The 16,845-nt window shown below is 36.7% G+C and overlaps 1 protein-coding gene across 1 annotated transcript; it reads right to left on the minus strand.

Annotated features, from left to right (window-relative positions):
- Nucleotides 1–7,811: 7,811 nt before the first annotated feature.
- LOC107790917 (uncharacterized) lies at nucleotides 7,812–11,520 on the minus strand. The gene is made up of 10 exons (XM_016612890.2): nucleotides 11,438–11,520; nucleotides 11,246–11,348; nucleotides 11,032–11,046; nucleotides 10,474–10,619; nucleotides 10,137–10,332; nucleotides 9,995–10,069; nucleotides 9,666–9,782; nucleotides 9,271–9,315; nucleotides 8,875–8,973; nucleotides 7,812–8,198 (listed from the first exon to the last, which is right to left on the minus strand). Exons 1-10 carry the CDS (start codon nucleotides 11,518–11,520, stop codon nucleotides 8,178–8,180), a joined length of 900 nt encoding a protein of 299 aa, XP_016468376.2. The 3' UTR covers nucleotides 7,812–8,177.
- Between the last annotated feature and the right edge of the window lie 5,325 nt (nucleotides 11,521–16,845).

Below are 16,845 nucleotides of genomic sequence, written 5' to 3' on the forward strand. Positions count from 1 at the left end.
ATGTGCCTCGTTAAAACCTTACTAGAAAAACCCCGTGAAAAAAAAATCCTAGTCAAGGAAAAAGAGTACATTAATAATATACATTGCAAGCTGCCTCATTAAAAACCCTATAAGAAAAACCCCGTGGGAATAAAAACTAAGTAAGGAAAAAAAGAGTGCAGTGCAGATTTTACTCCCCCTGATAAAAGACTTGGGTATATCAGGACCAAGGAGTTCATTATCCTCTTTTGGACGTAACAACGGATCCTTAATCTATGTAGGAGAAGAACTATATCTTGCTAGTAAATTAACAGAAAATGTTATGGCAAGCCTTGTAGCATTAGCAAGATACATTAGTGCACCAATTGCACTGAGATAGGGTACTTCGGGACCAAGAAGTTCCTCATCCTCTTCTGGAGGTCGGAACAAATCCTTATCCACTTCAATGGGCGCGCTTTGTCCATGTAAAAGCGTTTTAAGATCCTTTCTGTATAGGCAGATTGATGGATAAAGATCATGTTCGCTAAATGTACAATTTGCAGACCGAGACAAAGTTTTGTCTTTTCAAGTTATTTCATCTCAAATTCATTCTTAAGATATTCAATTGCCTTTTGGAGCTCTTCTGGAGTTCCAACAAGATTTATGTCAATAACATAAACAGCAAGTATATCAAATTCTGAATACATGGACAAATAACATTATATATGTAACTTTCTTTCAACAAATATTCACTAAGGCGATAATACCACATACGCCCAGATTTCTTTAAACAGTACAAAGATCTTTATAATTTGATCGAGTACATTTCTCGAAATTTTGAACTATATGCTTCATGCATTTTAAATCCTTCAGGGATCTTTATAGAGATTTAATCAAATAAGTCATATAGGTTATGACTCGCAATTAAATGACATGACATCTTCAGGTATCTGGACTACTGGTCCGATCCTCACAGTATTGTGCACTATATTGTAGCAAATATATTGTCGACGATCATTTTGTATCGGTTCGCAAGTGACATAACTTGTTGAGAACTCATCACTTTCTTTATTTTCATGTACCTGAGCTTCTTCTGGAGTTTCATGAAATGTTATGTCGTGGGCTCTTCTAGAGCTCATTTCCTCCTCATTGTGATCATTTTGATCATTAGCTCCTTATCATTTTTCAAGGATTGTTACCTTTGGAACCGATTGGTCTACCATGCTTCATGCGTACAATAAACTCTATCCTTCAGGGACTTTAATTTTAATAGGAGCATTTGTAGCTGAAATATGATATTGAATTTTGGATCACCAAATGCTTCTGGCATTTGGATTGAATTATCTTCTAAGTGAGGATCATATTAATGATAATTCGATTCATATAGCATATTTTTCAGTTGTTTATTCCATCCCCCAAATGTTAGAAAACTAACATATATTCCCAATCTTCTTTGGGAAACATATCTTTGTGCATTGTGGTAGAGAAATTAATAATATACCACACTTCAAAAGATAGTAAAAATATTTGGTTTCTGATTCTAAACCAATTGTGAAGGGGAGGACTTATCATATATTGTTGGTCTGATGCATACAAGTGCTTCTATATGCAATTTAGGAAATTTTAGACCAACACATGAAGCTTTGTTCTCATAAGCAATGGTTTATCCATTAGTAGGAGGTATTCATTGCTAAACCAGCTTGGATATAAACCATCATTATCAAGATGAACTGTCATGATTTCATAATCTGAAAATTATGCTCTTAATTGAGAAAAGCAATCTCAAATGTCAAACTGCAGGTTGACAATAAACATACATGTAACCATTTTATCTATGCATCTATAAGTGGTTCACATGACAGGTGAATGGGCCCATATTCACCTTTTATATAATTCAGAATCAGGGGTCTTAGGCCCAACTTTAGCCGGTATAACCAATTTATTATGAGAACAAACAGCACAAGAGAATTCTTGAAGAATCTTCTAGTTCTTCAGTATATGCTTATCTAAATTCTCAAATAGCTCATTTTAAAATAGCAAATGAAAACTTCAAGTTTATCATGGCATTTGCTATCTCTTAGTAAACTTCTGGCTTACTGTCACGACCCATTTTCGTAATAGGTCATGAAGGCGCTCGACACCATTGCCAGGCAAGCCAATGCGGAAATATTTCTAAATTTCTTATGTTACTTTTATCAAAAATCAGTAAAATAGATACTCCAATTTGGATTTTAAATCAGAAGTGATTAATAAGGTAAATAACATGATTATAAAACCCAAAATAAATGTCTACCAAAGTGTGTGCCAGAACCTAGTGTCACAAGCTACGGGCAACTAGTAGAATATACAAAAGAATCACACTATCCTACTGTCCGAATCAGAATAGACAGCAAAAGAAAGATACAAAAGAAAGACTTCTTCAGGCTGCTGATCGGCATGGAGGGAAAACAGCTCACCATAGAAGTCTCGGTCCATTCAAGGATGCGCACCAGAATGATAACCAGATCCACCTGCCTCAGATCCTGTACAATTAAGTACAGAAGTGTAGTATGAGTATATAAACAATATGTACTCAGTAAGTATCCCGTCTAATCTCGAAGAAGTAGAGACGAGAGGTCGACTTGATACTTACTAGGGTCAAATAATATATCAAGGTTTTATGCTAAGCATGGAAATCACTAATAATCAACAGTTTATAACAAGAAATGTAAGCCATATTCTTCACAATATTCCAATTAACTATTACATTTTGAAATACTAGCAAAACAATTCAAGTGTAAGTTTTCACATAGATATCATGTGCACATTATGCCGAGGCGACGGTCTGATCCAACATAAATAAACTGTGCACTGCCGAGGGTCGACGACGCACCTATAGATGCATCTATTCATACTGAGGCGATCGGCCCGATCCACAAGTAATAAGCAATATCAAGAATACACACGAAGGCACATTAATATTCAATAATGTCATACAAAAGTTCAATAAGTTCACATGTTCACTTTTATTCCTCCCAAGTCTCTAGCATATCATGAATGGTCACTTTAGCAAGTTAATATAAAGATATTCACAAATTAGGCATGATGTGGGTCCTAAACTACCCAAGCAATTAATATCATAGTAGCTACGCACGGACTCTCGTCACCTAGTACGTACGTAGCCCCCGCGTTTAGTAGCAAGTTCTCAATTATTATACATGTGGGGACAATTTTCTCTTACAAGATTAGAAAGGAGACTCACCTCGCTCCAAAGCGCACTTCCAAATATCAAGAACAAGTCCAAACCCTCAATTCGGAGCCGAACGATCCCAAACTAGTTAAATGAAGTAAGAACTAATTAATATAGGCCCACAAAATCGAACTCTAGCTATTGAAGCAATTTCCCAACCATTTACATGAGTTTCCCAAATTCCGACCCCGGGCCCACGTGCCCGGATTCCGGGATTTTTCGAAGAAAGTTGTTCTCTACAACCTAAGGATCAATAATATATGATTTCTAGTTCATTTCATAATAAATTTCGTGGTTAAATCTTAGTTTTATTAAAACCCTAGGTCTAGCTCTAACCCTTTGATTTTACCTAGTTTTTAGTGTTTAATATACCTAATATACAAGTATTTAAACTAAAGATTGGTGGAAACAACTTACCTTACAATGCTAAGTGGAGACCTTCTCTTAAGAGCTCGTAAATCTCCCAGAGGATGAGTGAAAATGTGATGAAAATGGTCTTGAGCTCGAATTAAATGAACCTCACTGCCCAGCGATTTCCGTATCTGCAGTCCCGCATCTGCGAAAGATGGGTCGCACCTGCAAAATTGGGCAAAATGGCTGGGACCGCTTCTGCGGTCTGAGGCCCGCATCTGCGGCTAGGGAGTCGCATCTGCGGTTCCTTGCCTGGCTACCCCTGGCCGCTTCTGCGATGGGATTGACCGTATCTGCGGTCCAAGAACCACAGATGCGGTTATGACAGAAGCAGCAACTTCAGCCCTTTATCAATTTTCCTACTTCACTTGAGCCTCGTCTGTTTGACGTTCGGGGCTCTCGAGCCCCGTCCGAACATACCGACAAGTCTGAAATCACGAGACTGACCTACTCGAACCCTCGGAACACCCGAAACAACGTTAAATCTAGGAATCACACCCTAAAACCAAATGAATCAAACTTATGAGCTTCAAGTTCTTAATTCTCCTCTAACGGATCAAAACACCCTTAAACTACTTGGATTGACACCAAATTTTACGGGCAAGTCTTAAATAATATTTCGGACCTGTACCAAGCTTCAGAACCAAATTACGAGCCCGATACCTAGGAAATCAATGATTACTTAGTTTCTTTAATTCTTTAAAACTTCAAATTACAATTTCTAATAAAAAATCATTACTCGGGCTAGGGACCTAGGAATTCGATTCCGGACATACGCCCAGGTCCCATATTTTTCTACAAACCCTCCGGGACCATCAAATCATGAATTCGGGTCCGTTTTCCCAAAAAGTTGACCGAAGTCAAACTTGGTCTTTTAAGAGAGTCCTAAAGAATCAAATGGACATATTTCACTCAAAACTCTTCCAAATCTCGAACCAACCGTCCCCGCAAGTCGTAAATTAGTTAAAGCAAGCAAGGGAAGTTTTATTTAAGGAAATGGGGTTCTAAAAGGCAAAATGACCAGTCGGGTCGTTACATTTACTATGGCACAAACTTTCGCATTAGTAAACTTCTGATTTACTGTGGCTACTTTTGTATAAGTAATTTATGATTTACTGTAGCTGCTTTTGCATTAGTAAATTTCTGGTTTACTGTGATACATGATGTAATACAAATTGAAGAATAAGGCGAGTAACTTCTCACATACATATTTATCCCCATATGATTGTGGAAATATGAAGATATCTTTTAATTATTTGTAGTCTCAGTATGATTGTCATTTGTGTCAGTAAACTTAGATTTACTACAACATATGTTTTGACCATAATCATATGAAATGAATGACATATTTGTACATAAACTCTTCAAGAGCCTTCATTTATTATCCACAATTTAATATTTATCAGACACTACTGGTGTCATGTGTCCTCTAGACAAACAGTTAGCTCTTCAGGAGTTGTTGATATATTTGTACTATCAAATATTACTCAGACACTTCTGGTATCATGAGAGAAAATTATAATAAAATGAATATTATAAAGACAATTCTAAATTTATAATTGTAAGAAATTAAGAATTTTAGTATTTTTACCACCAACTTTGTGACAAATATCTCCTTTAGGGAGAAACGCCATTAACATCTGAATATTTTATATCAAATCGGCAACCACATAGTCATTATATCCTTCGGGGAAAGATAACTAACCATAACATATTAACATGGTTGTAGTAGAAAACATTCTACAAGAATGCTTTTGCCTTAGTATGATACTTAATAAAATTATCCAAGATGCTTTACGTACAACAGGTACGTGAGGCAATGATCTTTATGCCACAAAAATGATATTTATATCCTTTGTTATTCTACCTCTTCAGGAGGTGAGTTGTGGTATTTCTTCATTCACTCCAGGGAATGAAAATGTGCTTCAAAAATAATTTTGAATAGCTTATTATTTTGTTTAAGCACAGAAAGACACAGTTTCATAATATTTTCCTGCTTCAGGAGAAAACTTCAATTGTTTTACTTCTTCAGGAGCAAATTTAAAATATGAAATATTGAGTATATATTTTCTCAATCATATTACCTCTTCTGGAAGTGAATTGTAATATATTCACATGAAAAGCGCGTTCATATTTACGAGCTTTATTAATATTGTCACATTCACTTCATGAATGGATAAATATTTATCAAAAGTTCTCATCCTTCCGGGAACGGAACATAATTATCTGAACATGCATTAATCACACCAAATCGTGTGATGCTTCAACCTCTTTTAAGATAATGCTACTTCAGGAGCAAATCGAGGCATGCAAGTAATATAGAGAAATTTTCTCTAGCTTATCTTCAATTGTAACCATAGAAAGCCTAAATTATCACTTCTGGTGGTCATAGGCATATACCACTTCTGGTGGTTACCAAAATTTAGTTACAATGAGATATATGAAATACAACCACTTCTGGTAGTTGTATATTTCATGTAAACTCTGTTGGAGTTTAAGTTGATCTAACAATATTATCCACTTTGTAATCCTTTGTTAGATAATAAGGATGAAAACAAATACCAAAATAGGTATTGTATACGTAACACATAGCCAAGCAGGCGATGATAAAGATATTAAAATATAAGCAAAAGGCTCAAATTAAATTACGAAAATTTTGCCACTCTAGATGTAAGTGATATCTACATCACTACTGCTAAGAAGAAAAACTCACCACCTCAAGCATATATTCATGCCTTATGATGCTCGGAATGAACAAGATCTAACCACAGATGTAAGAGCGTCGCCTTACATCGGAGAAGAACACTGAAATAGGAATTAAATTCGAAGTGCTCAAAATGGCAGAGTCTCGTGCTGATAACGTGTTATAAAATAAAGGCTTTAAAGTAAAGAAATCAAAGACAAGTAGAGAGAGAGAGAGATTTATTATTCAACTTTCAAAACTGATGTACATAATGAACTGAAATCTCCTCTATTTATAGAAGAAAGCAAGCTGCTGTGTAAGCTGTTGTGTAAGCTGCTTGTCAGCTGCTTGTAAGTTGCTACTGCTGTTGTGTAAGCTGCTACTGCAAGCTGCTGTGTAAGCTGCTTATAAGTTGCTTGTAAGCTGCTTCTGTACCAGTTATAGATAATCTTCTGCCGGGGGTAATCTTTATCCATAACGGAGTACCGAAATGATAAGCTTCTTCAGAAAGCTTATTTACGACAGAGTACTAAATGAACATCCATAATATAATATATATTTATAACACTTCCAAATATAAGTTACAAATTTCTACTTCTTTAGCTTACTTTCTTTCTCTCATAATTTCGCTAAACATTTTAATCTCCAAAATAAGTATTCTTAAGGAAGTACTTCTAACTTTTCAGAAGTTCGTCAAACAAACTAATACTAATATTTAACAAAGAAGTATTGCATGTTTTGTCAATGAAATTTTGAATGAACCATCAAAATCTAGAGAAATGTAAAAACTTACATCTAATCCGTGAATTCACCAGACCAAAAAATTTCCAAATATATGGCATTTTATGGCCAATGGATAAAAGTGAATTCTATGTAAATTCGTAATATATAATTTTATAAGCAATTTAATATTGCGTATATAAGATTATTTTAGTGTTTAATATTAACTTCTGGAGTTAAGTTCTACCCATCTTACCTTTATTGATGTAATGTTTTCAAAAATATAATTACCATTAGTGGAGTCTGGGGAGAAATAAAAAAAAGTCACATAAGTCGGAATTGCTAAAAATAGCTCTACAACCTTTGAAAAATTAATTATATTGCCAACATTGTAACCTTTTTCTTCAGTCTATCTCGAGCATAACCAAATAGGATTATAGGAACATCTCTTTGGAGTCGTTTGGTTGGGAAACAAGTTATCCCAGAATTAATTATTGTTGGATTATTATTCCGCCCTCTCATAGTTGATAGAAAAAAATACTACAATCCTGAGATAACTAATCCAAAGATTAGCTATACCACTATTTTATCCCAAGTAAATGTGAAATGAACTCATCTCAAATTTAATCCTGCGATTAATTACCCCTTATCCCTCGTACCAAACGAGCTATTATTCTCTTCGTAAGACTGAGTAACAAATCCCTTGTAAAGGAGAAAGGAGTTGTAACTCAAAACCATTCTCAACCTCTTTTCATTTTTAATATAGCCAACAAAGCGAAGTTAAAAACTGCTAATCAACACAAGAACATGGACAAAGGGAAGACCAAAGAAAAATGATCTTCATCAGAAATTGTAGCACATTGGTAGAGTAGGACAGGCACAAAACTATATACTAAGAAAATAACATGTGCTAGCTAGTGTACACTGCCGATTGATCGAGAAAAACACATGTTACATCATTTTATGATCTTCTGGATGAATGCTAAGATCCATTGGGACCATTCAACGGTCAAGTGTCCTTCTCATCTGTTTGGTACGACGAGAATTCCTTTGACAATGAACTGGCTAGATCTCAACTTTGATGTTCCGAGTTGTAAAAACTCTCAACCAACAGAAACTCCAACCTCAATCAGATCAGCCTTCCTATTATTTTGCAACCACATCTGGCTCAAGTACCTACTGTGAATCGATAAATACCTGCAGCATCATGAAGAACAAAATTCTATGCACTTACTCCATAACACAATGTTAAAACAAAGAGGTAAATGAAAATTATAATACAAGGTTATCGCATAAGACGACATCCAGAATTTTGAAAAGTTTTTCGAACATGTATATGACAACAAATTCCTGTGCATGTATCTATTTTTGGGCTGCTATTTTTGAACTGCAAAAGTAGGATGAATAGTTAAGGATGTGGTCATTGATCAATTTGAGGCCATCTCATACTTCAGATCACAGGTGCATCTAGTTCGGGATTCTACCACAACTCATTGATTTACTAGGTCCGTAATCAATCATTTGTACTAATTAAGCAAATTTTTTAACATATGTACAACGTTCGAGCCAAAGCTATCAGATGAACCCGTATCTTCCCCTCTACATCCACCCCTGCTTTGGATTTTTGCAACATATTTGCCGGTAAAAACTGTTCTTATCAACCCATGTGGCATGGCATGAGAATATACAGTGGTCTGGATCTGTACTGAAGATAGGTCAACAATTAAACCAAAGAAGATGTGTGGAAAATCAAGTCTTAGAAAGGTGCAACCGCGTTCTACAAAAAGAAAATGGAGTAACTGAAAGAGAATGAAATTGAAAAGTAGCATTATCCTCCATATCAACTGTGCTGTGAGCTGAAACTGAAACTAACCTCCAACTCCAGCAAAGAATCATATGTTTTCTTCTCACGCGTGTCAAACACTGTAATGCCTGTGATTTTCTGTACCCCATGCTTCACAGCAATCAGGTTCTACATGGGAAAGTGCACCAAAATTCATTTTTATGATGTTAAACAACTGAATAATCAAATAAACAATTGCAATTAACATAACTATCTCTCGAAGCTACATTTTGTTATGGAGCTACCATATCTACTTTTGAAATCTCTGCATCTTCTTGATGCCAATCTATGAAACAGCTTACTTTATCAAAAAAAAAAAAAAAAAAAAAATTTACTCTTGAAGCTATCAGGATATAGACATTGTTATCAATAAAACGTGCATTCGAGCTATCCATTTTACAATAATAAATAAAAGATTATCCTCACCAACTGGAATTCTGAAGAGCTAAATGCTTCCACCTGCGCCAAATGCTGTTCAAGGAAGAAGAGTTAGGGATCCAGTACCCGCAGAGAAGTTTAGAATCGACAAGAAGAGGAGAAAAAACAGCTGCAATCATATGCCCAACACTACAAATAGAAAAGATTAACTGAAAGTATACTCGTAGATGAAGTAGAAATTATGATAGAGAATTGAACTTGCACATCAAAGTGCAAGATTAACAATATGACACAATCACAGTGCTAAGAATGAGTATGACAATTAGTAACAGAACAAAAACGCATGCACCAAACAAGAGCTTCAATAAAAAGAAGGAAATTTCATCAATTGTAGGAGAGGTTTAAGCTCATCAGCTCGTGCAGAAGCCATTTCAGTGTCTCACCATTGTTAGAAGACCATTAACCATAACAGCCTTCTCATCGAGTGATTCACTTTGTGACACCCAAACTTCAAAAGGGCCCAGCAACCTGTCTGTCTGGTTTGCGAGATTCAACCGTACCTACAGAAGTGCCCACAAAGACACCCAGTTTCATGACAGACAAATTGCAAGCGTAAGACAGAAAAGAAGCAAATTCAATTCAAATGGACAAACTTCTCACCAATACTGTAGATAAAAGGACTCGTGTAATAATCCCAAATCCACTAGTTTAAGCAGCAATTAACACACTGTATAAAGAGAAATGCGCTATAGTAATGTAAATGCAGACTTACTACGAAAGGTTTCTCCAGCATGATAATGGATGGCACTTCCACTGCTCTTAGCTCAATGTCTTTACGGGCAATAGGCTGCAAGGTAAGAAACAAATACCTTAAGAGCGCATAAAAATTCATCATTAGAAATCATTTGACTTACACTTCCAAGAATTTGTTGTGGCTGAAGGCGTCCAGGTTCTCCCAAATTTGTGCGCCAAGTTATCTGGAGTTTGCCCAAGACATTACTTCCCTCCACCTTCGGCAATGAAGAGCCATCGGATGATAATTTCAATTGGTAGAGGAAATTATGGACTCCGCCTCCAGATCTTAAGAGAACAGGGGGCTTAAATACATCACTGGCAGATCAAAATATATCAGCAAAGGCTAGTCAAGGGAACAAAGGTGAATGCTAACACCAACTGGTGATCACATCAACATTTAAAACCAAAATAAAGCAGCAATTCCCATTGTAAAAGAGAAAAAATCTATTAGTCAACCTCATTGGCTGTTTGCTTTCTGGTTGATGATCAACACCTCTTAGTACTGTAGCACTCCAATGCTGAGCTGGCTCAAAATCAACTTGGTCCATAAAGAGATTAGATTTTGTATGATTCTCTATGCTAGCCTCCAAAAAGGTAGTTTCCTGGGATGGAAAAAGACTTTACTGTCATAAACAGGAAAAGTAATAGAAATGCAGAAGCTGATATTGCTGCTTCTGGTAGATCATTCTCAAGAGACAAGATGGTTTGTAATATTAAAAATCAAATGCGATCTCACATTATCCTTTTAGGGACAGAAAACTGCCCAAATGAGTAGAAATAACTGACATTCCATATAAGCAAATTGGATTGGTGGCAGTATGTTGCAGATTTATGAAAGTGGTAAGTTAGATGCTATGTTATCACAAATTGGCCTTAATTGAGACATCCCAATGATTGAAATTGAAATAATAACTGCAAAACTGACTTTTCTTGACCTATTTTCCTAAGATATTCAGCCTACCAGTAAGAATGCAAGATAATGAACTTACACTCAATGAGCTTAAACCAACCTACCTTAACAACGCGAACCTGCAGAAACAAACAACAGTTATTATCTTAAAAAAGCACGTCCAGACTTGAGAAATTAATCAATAATAAAGAAGCAAATATGAAATATATTAGAATAGCAGAAAAATATATTAAAGAACTGTCCCAATGCATAGGATGTAAAGCATATAGAATCCTATCAGAATAAAATTGCTAAAACAACACAGGTTTTTGGATGTACCTTTGTTCTAACAGAAAGTGGGTTTGCGACCATAAATTTGAAATATTGTGGAAGATATTTACGCTCACCATCATTGTCGCTATAAAGAGCAGTGCATACCAACCTAAAAAGTGAAGCAATTGAATAAGTGAACTATCATATTGATAGAAGGTTACTATCAACATAGAACACAAATTTTATCATGAAACTTACGTGTGTGCACCAAGTTCTTTCACATCATGTTCCACAATGAAGTCATATCTGCTGAAGTTTGGCAAAATGCCAAAGTCCCACATTGGTTGGGAGTTAAGTTTGGGGGGGATTTTTCCCCTATAAAAGAAGGACTAATGTTTAGGATTGAAACATACCTCTCATTTGCCTTCTCATCTGTTTAAGGCATTTGTATCTTTTCTCTTTAGTATTATTTCACTTGTATTTTGGAGTGGAATAAAATATTGGCTGTGTCCGAGGAGTAGGCAAAATTAGCCGAACCTCGTATTCTGGTGTTCCCTTTATTATTGCTTTATTGTCTTATTTATTATTTGGTGGCTGTCATAATTTTTGGTATAGTAGTTGTGACTTATTCACACTATATACATTTGGCTTCCGCAACAATTGGTATCAGAGCCAAGGTACTGTCTAAGTATGCTCTGTGGTTGCAGCATAGTCTGATCTTCCACATCAGAAAAGATTTATCTTGGTAACTGAGTCAAGGTTCTGTCTGAGTATGCTCTGTGGTTGCAGCTTAGTCTGATCTTCTACATCAGAAAGGAAATAATCTTGATTTGTGTCGTCAGCTATTAAATAATATTTGTGTCAAAGATGGGAGACAATAAACAAGAAAAATCTACATCAAGTGTCAACAATACGTCATCATTGGCATCTTCGCTTATGACAAGAATTGTGTCAAATGCGAAATTTGCGGTAGAAATATTTGACGGGTCCGGACATTTTGGGATGTGGCAAGGCGAGGTTCTAGATGTCCTTTTTCAATAAGGGCTAGATCTGGCCATTGAAGAAAAGAAACCAGATGTTATTGGAGAAGAAGATTGGAAGATTCTTAACCGTGTTGCTTGCGGTACCATTCGATCCTACCTTGCTAGAGAGCAGAAATATCCATACACAAAGGAAACTTCTGCAAGTAAATTATTGAAAGCACTGGAGGATAAACTTTTGAAAAAAAATAGTCAAAATAAATTGTACATGAAGAAGAGACTGTTTCACTTCACCTATATTCCTGGTACCACGATGAATGAACATATCACCAGTTTCAATAAGTTGGTCACAGATTTGCAAAATATGGATACAACTTATGATGATGGTGACTTGGCCTTGATGTTGTTGGCGTCACTTCCTGATGAGTACGAGCACCTTGAAACTACTCTACTCCATGGAAATGACGAAGTTTCTCTTAGAGAAGTTTGTTCGGCTTTGTACAGCTATGAACAAAGAAAGCGAGAAAAACAGAAGGGCGGAGAAGGAGAAGCACTATTTGTGAGGGGTCGTCCTCAAAGTCAAACGAGGACAAAGAAGGGAAGATCCAAGTCAAGATCCAGACCCAGCAAAGATGAATGTGCCTTTTGTCGAGAAAAAGGACACTGGAAGAAAGACTGTCCGAAGTTGAAGAATAAGGCCAAACATAACAATGGAAAGGCCATTATGGATTCAAATGTAGCTGATTGTGATGATTCAGACTTCTCATTAGTTACAACAGAGTCATCAACATCATCAGACATATGGTTGATGGACTCGGCTTGTAGCTATCATATGTGTCCCAACAAGGACTGGTTCGTGGAATTTCAAGAAGGAGAATATGGAGTCGTTCACACAGCGGATAACAGCCCTCTTACCTCATATGAGGTTGGTTCAATACGATTAAGGAACCATGATGGAATGATCAGAACATTAACAGATGTTCGATATGTACCTGATTTGAAGAAGAATCTCATCTCAGTGGGAGCCCTAGAATCAAAAGGTTTTAAAATCATTGCAGAAAATGGAGTGATGAGAGTATGCTCCGGTGCACTAGTGGTAATGAGGGCTAATCGGAAGAATAATAATATGTACCGCTATTGTGGCAGTACAGTTATTGGGACAGCGACAGTGACATCCAGTGACGACAAAGAGGCAGAAGCAACCAAGCTATGGCACATGCGCTTGGGACATGCTGGAGGAAAATCCTTGAAAACTCTATCAGATCAAGGATTGTTAAAAGGAGTCAAGGCTTGCAACTTGGAGTTTTGTGAGCATTGTGTTAAAGGGAAACAGACAAGGGTTAAATTTGGTACAGCGATCCATAATACTAAAGGCATTTTGGATTATGTACACTCTGATGTTTGGGGTCCTTCCAAAACACCTTCATTGGGTGGGAAGCACTATTTTGTAACCTTTGTTGATGATTTTTCTCAAAGAGTGTGGGTGTATACAATGAAAAACAAAGATGAAGTGCTGGGAATTTTTCTCAAATGGAAGACGATGGTGGAGAATCAAACAGGCAAGAGGATCAAGTGTATTCGCACAGACAATGGAGGTGAATACAAAAATGATCATTTCAATAAGGTCTGTGAAAATGATGGCATCGTCCGACACTTCACTGTTAGACATACACCACAACAGAATGGAGTGGCAGAACGTATGAACCGGACCTTGCTGGAGAAGGTACGGTGTATGTTGTCCAATGCTGGCTTGGGCAAAAAATTTTGGGCTGAGGCAATTACATATGCATGTCACCTCATTAATCGTCTACCATCTGCTGCTATTGATGGCAAAACACCATTTGAAAAATGGTACGGAAAACCTGCTGTAGATTATAACTCTTTGCACGTGTTTGGCTCAACTGCATATTATCATGTGACGGAGTCAAAATTGGATCCAAGGGCAAAGAAGGCTATTTTTATGGGAATTACTTCTGGAGTCAAAGGATATCGCTTATGGTGTCCTATGACAAAGAAAGTAATATTCAGCAGAGATGTTACCTTTGATGAATCTGCTATGGTAAATAAGGTAACAGAAGACACCAACCAAAATAAAGGTGCTTCTAAGCAGGTGGAGTTTGAGGGAAAATTTATTTTTCCTACACAAGAAGCAGAGGAGGAAACAAATGAAGATTACCCTCTGGAAGGAGAGCCAGTAGAGGAGATTCCAACTCAGGAACCTCAACAACAACTTGAATCAATAGCAACCAGCAGGCCAAAAAGAACAATAACGAAACATGTTCGTCTCATAGAGACGGTTGCTTGTGCAACCTCAATTGTAGCTGATGATGTTCCTACTACTTATAAAGACGCTGTCCAAAGTTCAGAAGAAGATAAGTGGAGGATTGCCATGAATGATGAAATACAGTCCCTTCATTAGAATCATACATGGAGATTGGCCAATCTCCCGAAGGGAAAGAAAGCAATTGGGTGCAAATGGGTATTTGCAAAGAAGGAAGGATTTCCTAACCAAGTAGATGTTCACTACAAAGCAAGATTGGTGGCCAAAGGATATGCTCAAAAGGAGGGAATTGATTACAATGAAGTATTTTCTCCAGTTGTAAAACATTCCTCCATTAGAATTATGTTGGCTTTGGTAGCACAATTGGATTTGGAACTAGTTCAGATGGATGTAAAAACTGCGTTTTTACATGGAAACTTGGAGGAGGAAATCTACATGACTCAGCCAGAAGGATTCAAAGTTGCTGGAAAAGAAAATATGGTGTGCAAACTTGAAAAATCGTTGTACGGATTGAAACAATCTTCTAGACAATGGTACAAGCGATTTGACAAGTTTATGTTGCGGCAAGGGTACAAGAGAAGCAAATACGATCATTGTGTGTATTTGCAAAAGCTTAAAGATGGTTCCTTTGTATATCTTCTCCTATATGTTGATGATATGTTGATAGCTTCCAAGAATTCGGAAGAAATTGATAAGTTGAAGATTCAACTGAAGAAGGAGTTCAAGATGAAGGATTTGGGTGAGGCAAAGAAAATTCTTGGCATGGAGATAATTAGAGATAGACGTTCAAAGAAACTCTGTTTATCTCAAAAGGAATATTTGAAGAGAGTACTTCAACGTTTTGGCATAGATGACAAGACTAAGCAAGTTAGTACTCCACTTGCTTCCCATTTTAAGCTAAGTACTATTATGTCGCCAATGGATGAAGCTGAACGAGAGTATATGTCAAAGGTACCATACGCAAATGCTGTTGGTAGCTTGATGTATGCAATGGTTTGCACAAGGCCTGACATTTCACAAGCTGTTGGAGTTATTAGCAGATATATGCACAATCCAGGGAAGGAGCATTGGCAAGCTGTGAAGTGGATTCTACGGTATATTCATAATACTGTAGATATCAGGTTAGTTTTTGAGCAGGAATACAATCAGTTGTAGTTGGATATTGTGACTCAGATTTTGCGGGTGATCTGGACAAACGAAGATCAACTACTGGTTATGTGTTTACTTTTGCAAAAGCACCAGTTAGTTGGAAGTCCACTTTGCAGTCAACAGTTGCTTTGTCTACAACAGAGGCAGAGTACATGGCTATTACAGAGGCTGTGAAGGAGGCAATTTGGCTTCAAGGATTGCTAAAGGAGCTTGGTGTTGAACAAAAAGGTATCACAATTTTTTGTGATAGTCAAAGTGCTATTCAATTAGCGAAGAACCAAGTTTATCATGCAAGGACGAAGCATATTGATGTTCGGTATCATTTCGTACGAGAAATCATAGAAGAAGGAGGAGTCACAGTGAAGAAAATTCATACTACGGAGAATCCTGCTGATATGCTAACTAAGGTGGTGACTGCGATCAAGTTTCAACATTGTTTGGATTTGATCAACATTGTTGAACACTGAAGATTGAAGATGAAGACACAACCAAAATTTGTTATTGAGAGAGAATTGAAAATGTGAAATTTTGCCAAGGTGGAGATTTGTTGAAGTTTGGCAAAATGCCAAAGTCCCACATTGGTTGGGAGTTAAGTTTGGGGGGATTTTTCCCCTATAAAAGAAGGCCTAATGTTTAGGATTGAAACACACCTCTCATTTGCCTTCTCATCTGTTTAAGGCATTTGTATCTTCTCTCTTTAGTATTATTTCACTTGTATTTTGGAGTGGAATAAAATATTGGTTGTGTCCGAGGAGTAGGCAAAATTAGCCGAACCTCGTAAATTCTGGTGTTCCCTTTATTATTGCTTTATTGTCTTATTTATTATTTGGGGACTGTCATAATTTTTGGTATAGTAGTTGTGACTTATTCACATTATATACATTTAGCTTCCGCAACAATATCTCCCTCCAGCACGCATTGATTCCACAGGTGATTTAGAAGTATCTAAAAGAAGTATCCTCTGCCTCTCTGTTTGGATTTCTGCCTGTAGAAAATTGAATCACTTCTATAAAGCAGTTCGTAGAGCCAAGAGATAAGAATTCAAAAGGTTAGAAAGTTTCTAGCAGCTTACAAAACTGATAATATGAAAAACAAGATCCCTGTACTTGACTCTCAATCAGAGAGGCTTGAGGTCTAACTTGTCCAGGTAGATATTTATCTCACCCTTTTCACTAAACGATTCCTAGGCTTTTTATATGCATTTGACAATTACCTATGAAAGCACTTTATACCAGATACACACGGTAGCAAAATTG

Source organism: Nicotiana tabacum, chromosome 1 (genome assembly GCF_000715075.1).
Source record: "Nicotiana tabacum cultivar K326 chromosome 1, ASM71507v2, whole genome shotgun sequence".
NCBI lineage: Eukaryota > Viridiplantae > Streptophyta > Magnoliopsida > Solanales > Solanaceae > Nicotiana > Nicotiana tabacum.

Excerpts from the sequence above, each read along its gene's own strand:
- LOC107790917 (XM_016612890.2), bottom strand. The coding sequence starts at position 11,520 with ATGTGGGACTTTGGCATTTTGCCAAACTTCAGCAGATATGACTTCATT. Across the intron at positions 11,349-11,437 it reads AAAGAACTTGGTGCACACAC|GTTGGTATGCACTGCTCTTT; the intron begins GTAAGTTTCATG and ends TTCACTTTTTAG. Across the intron at positions 9,316-9,665 it reads TTAATGGTCTTCTAACAATG|CATTTGGCGCAGGTGGAAGC; the intron begins GTGAGACACTGA and ends TTCCTTGAACAG.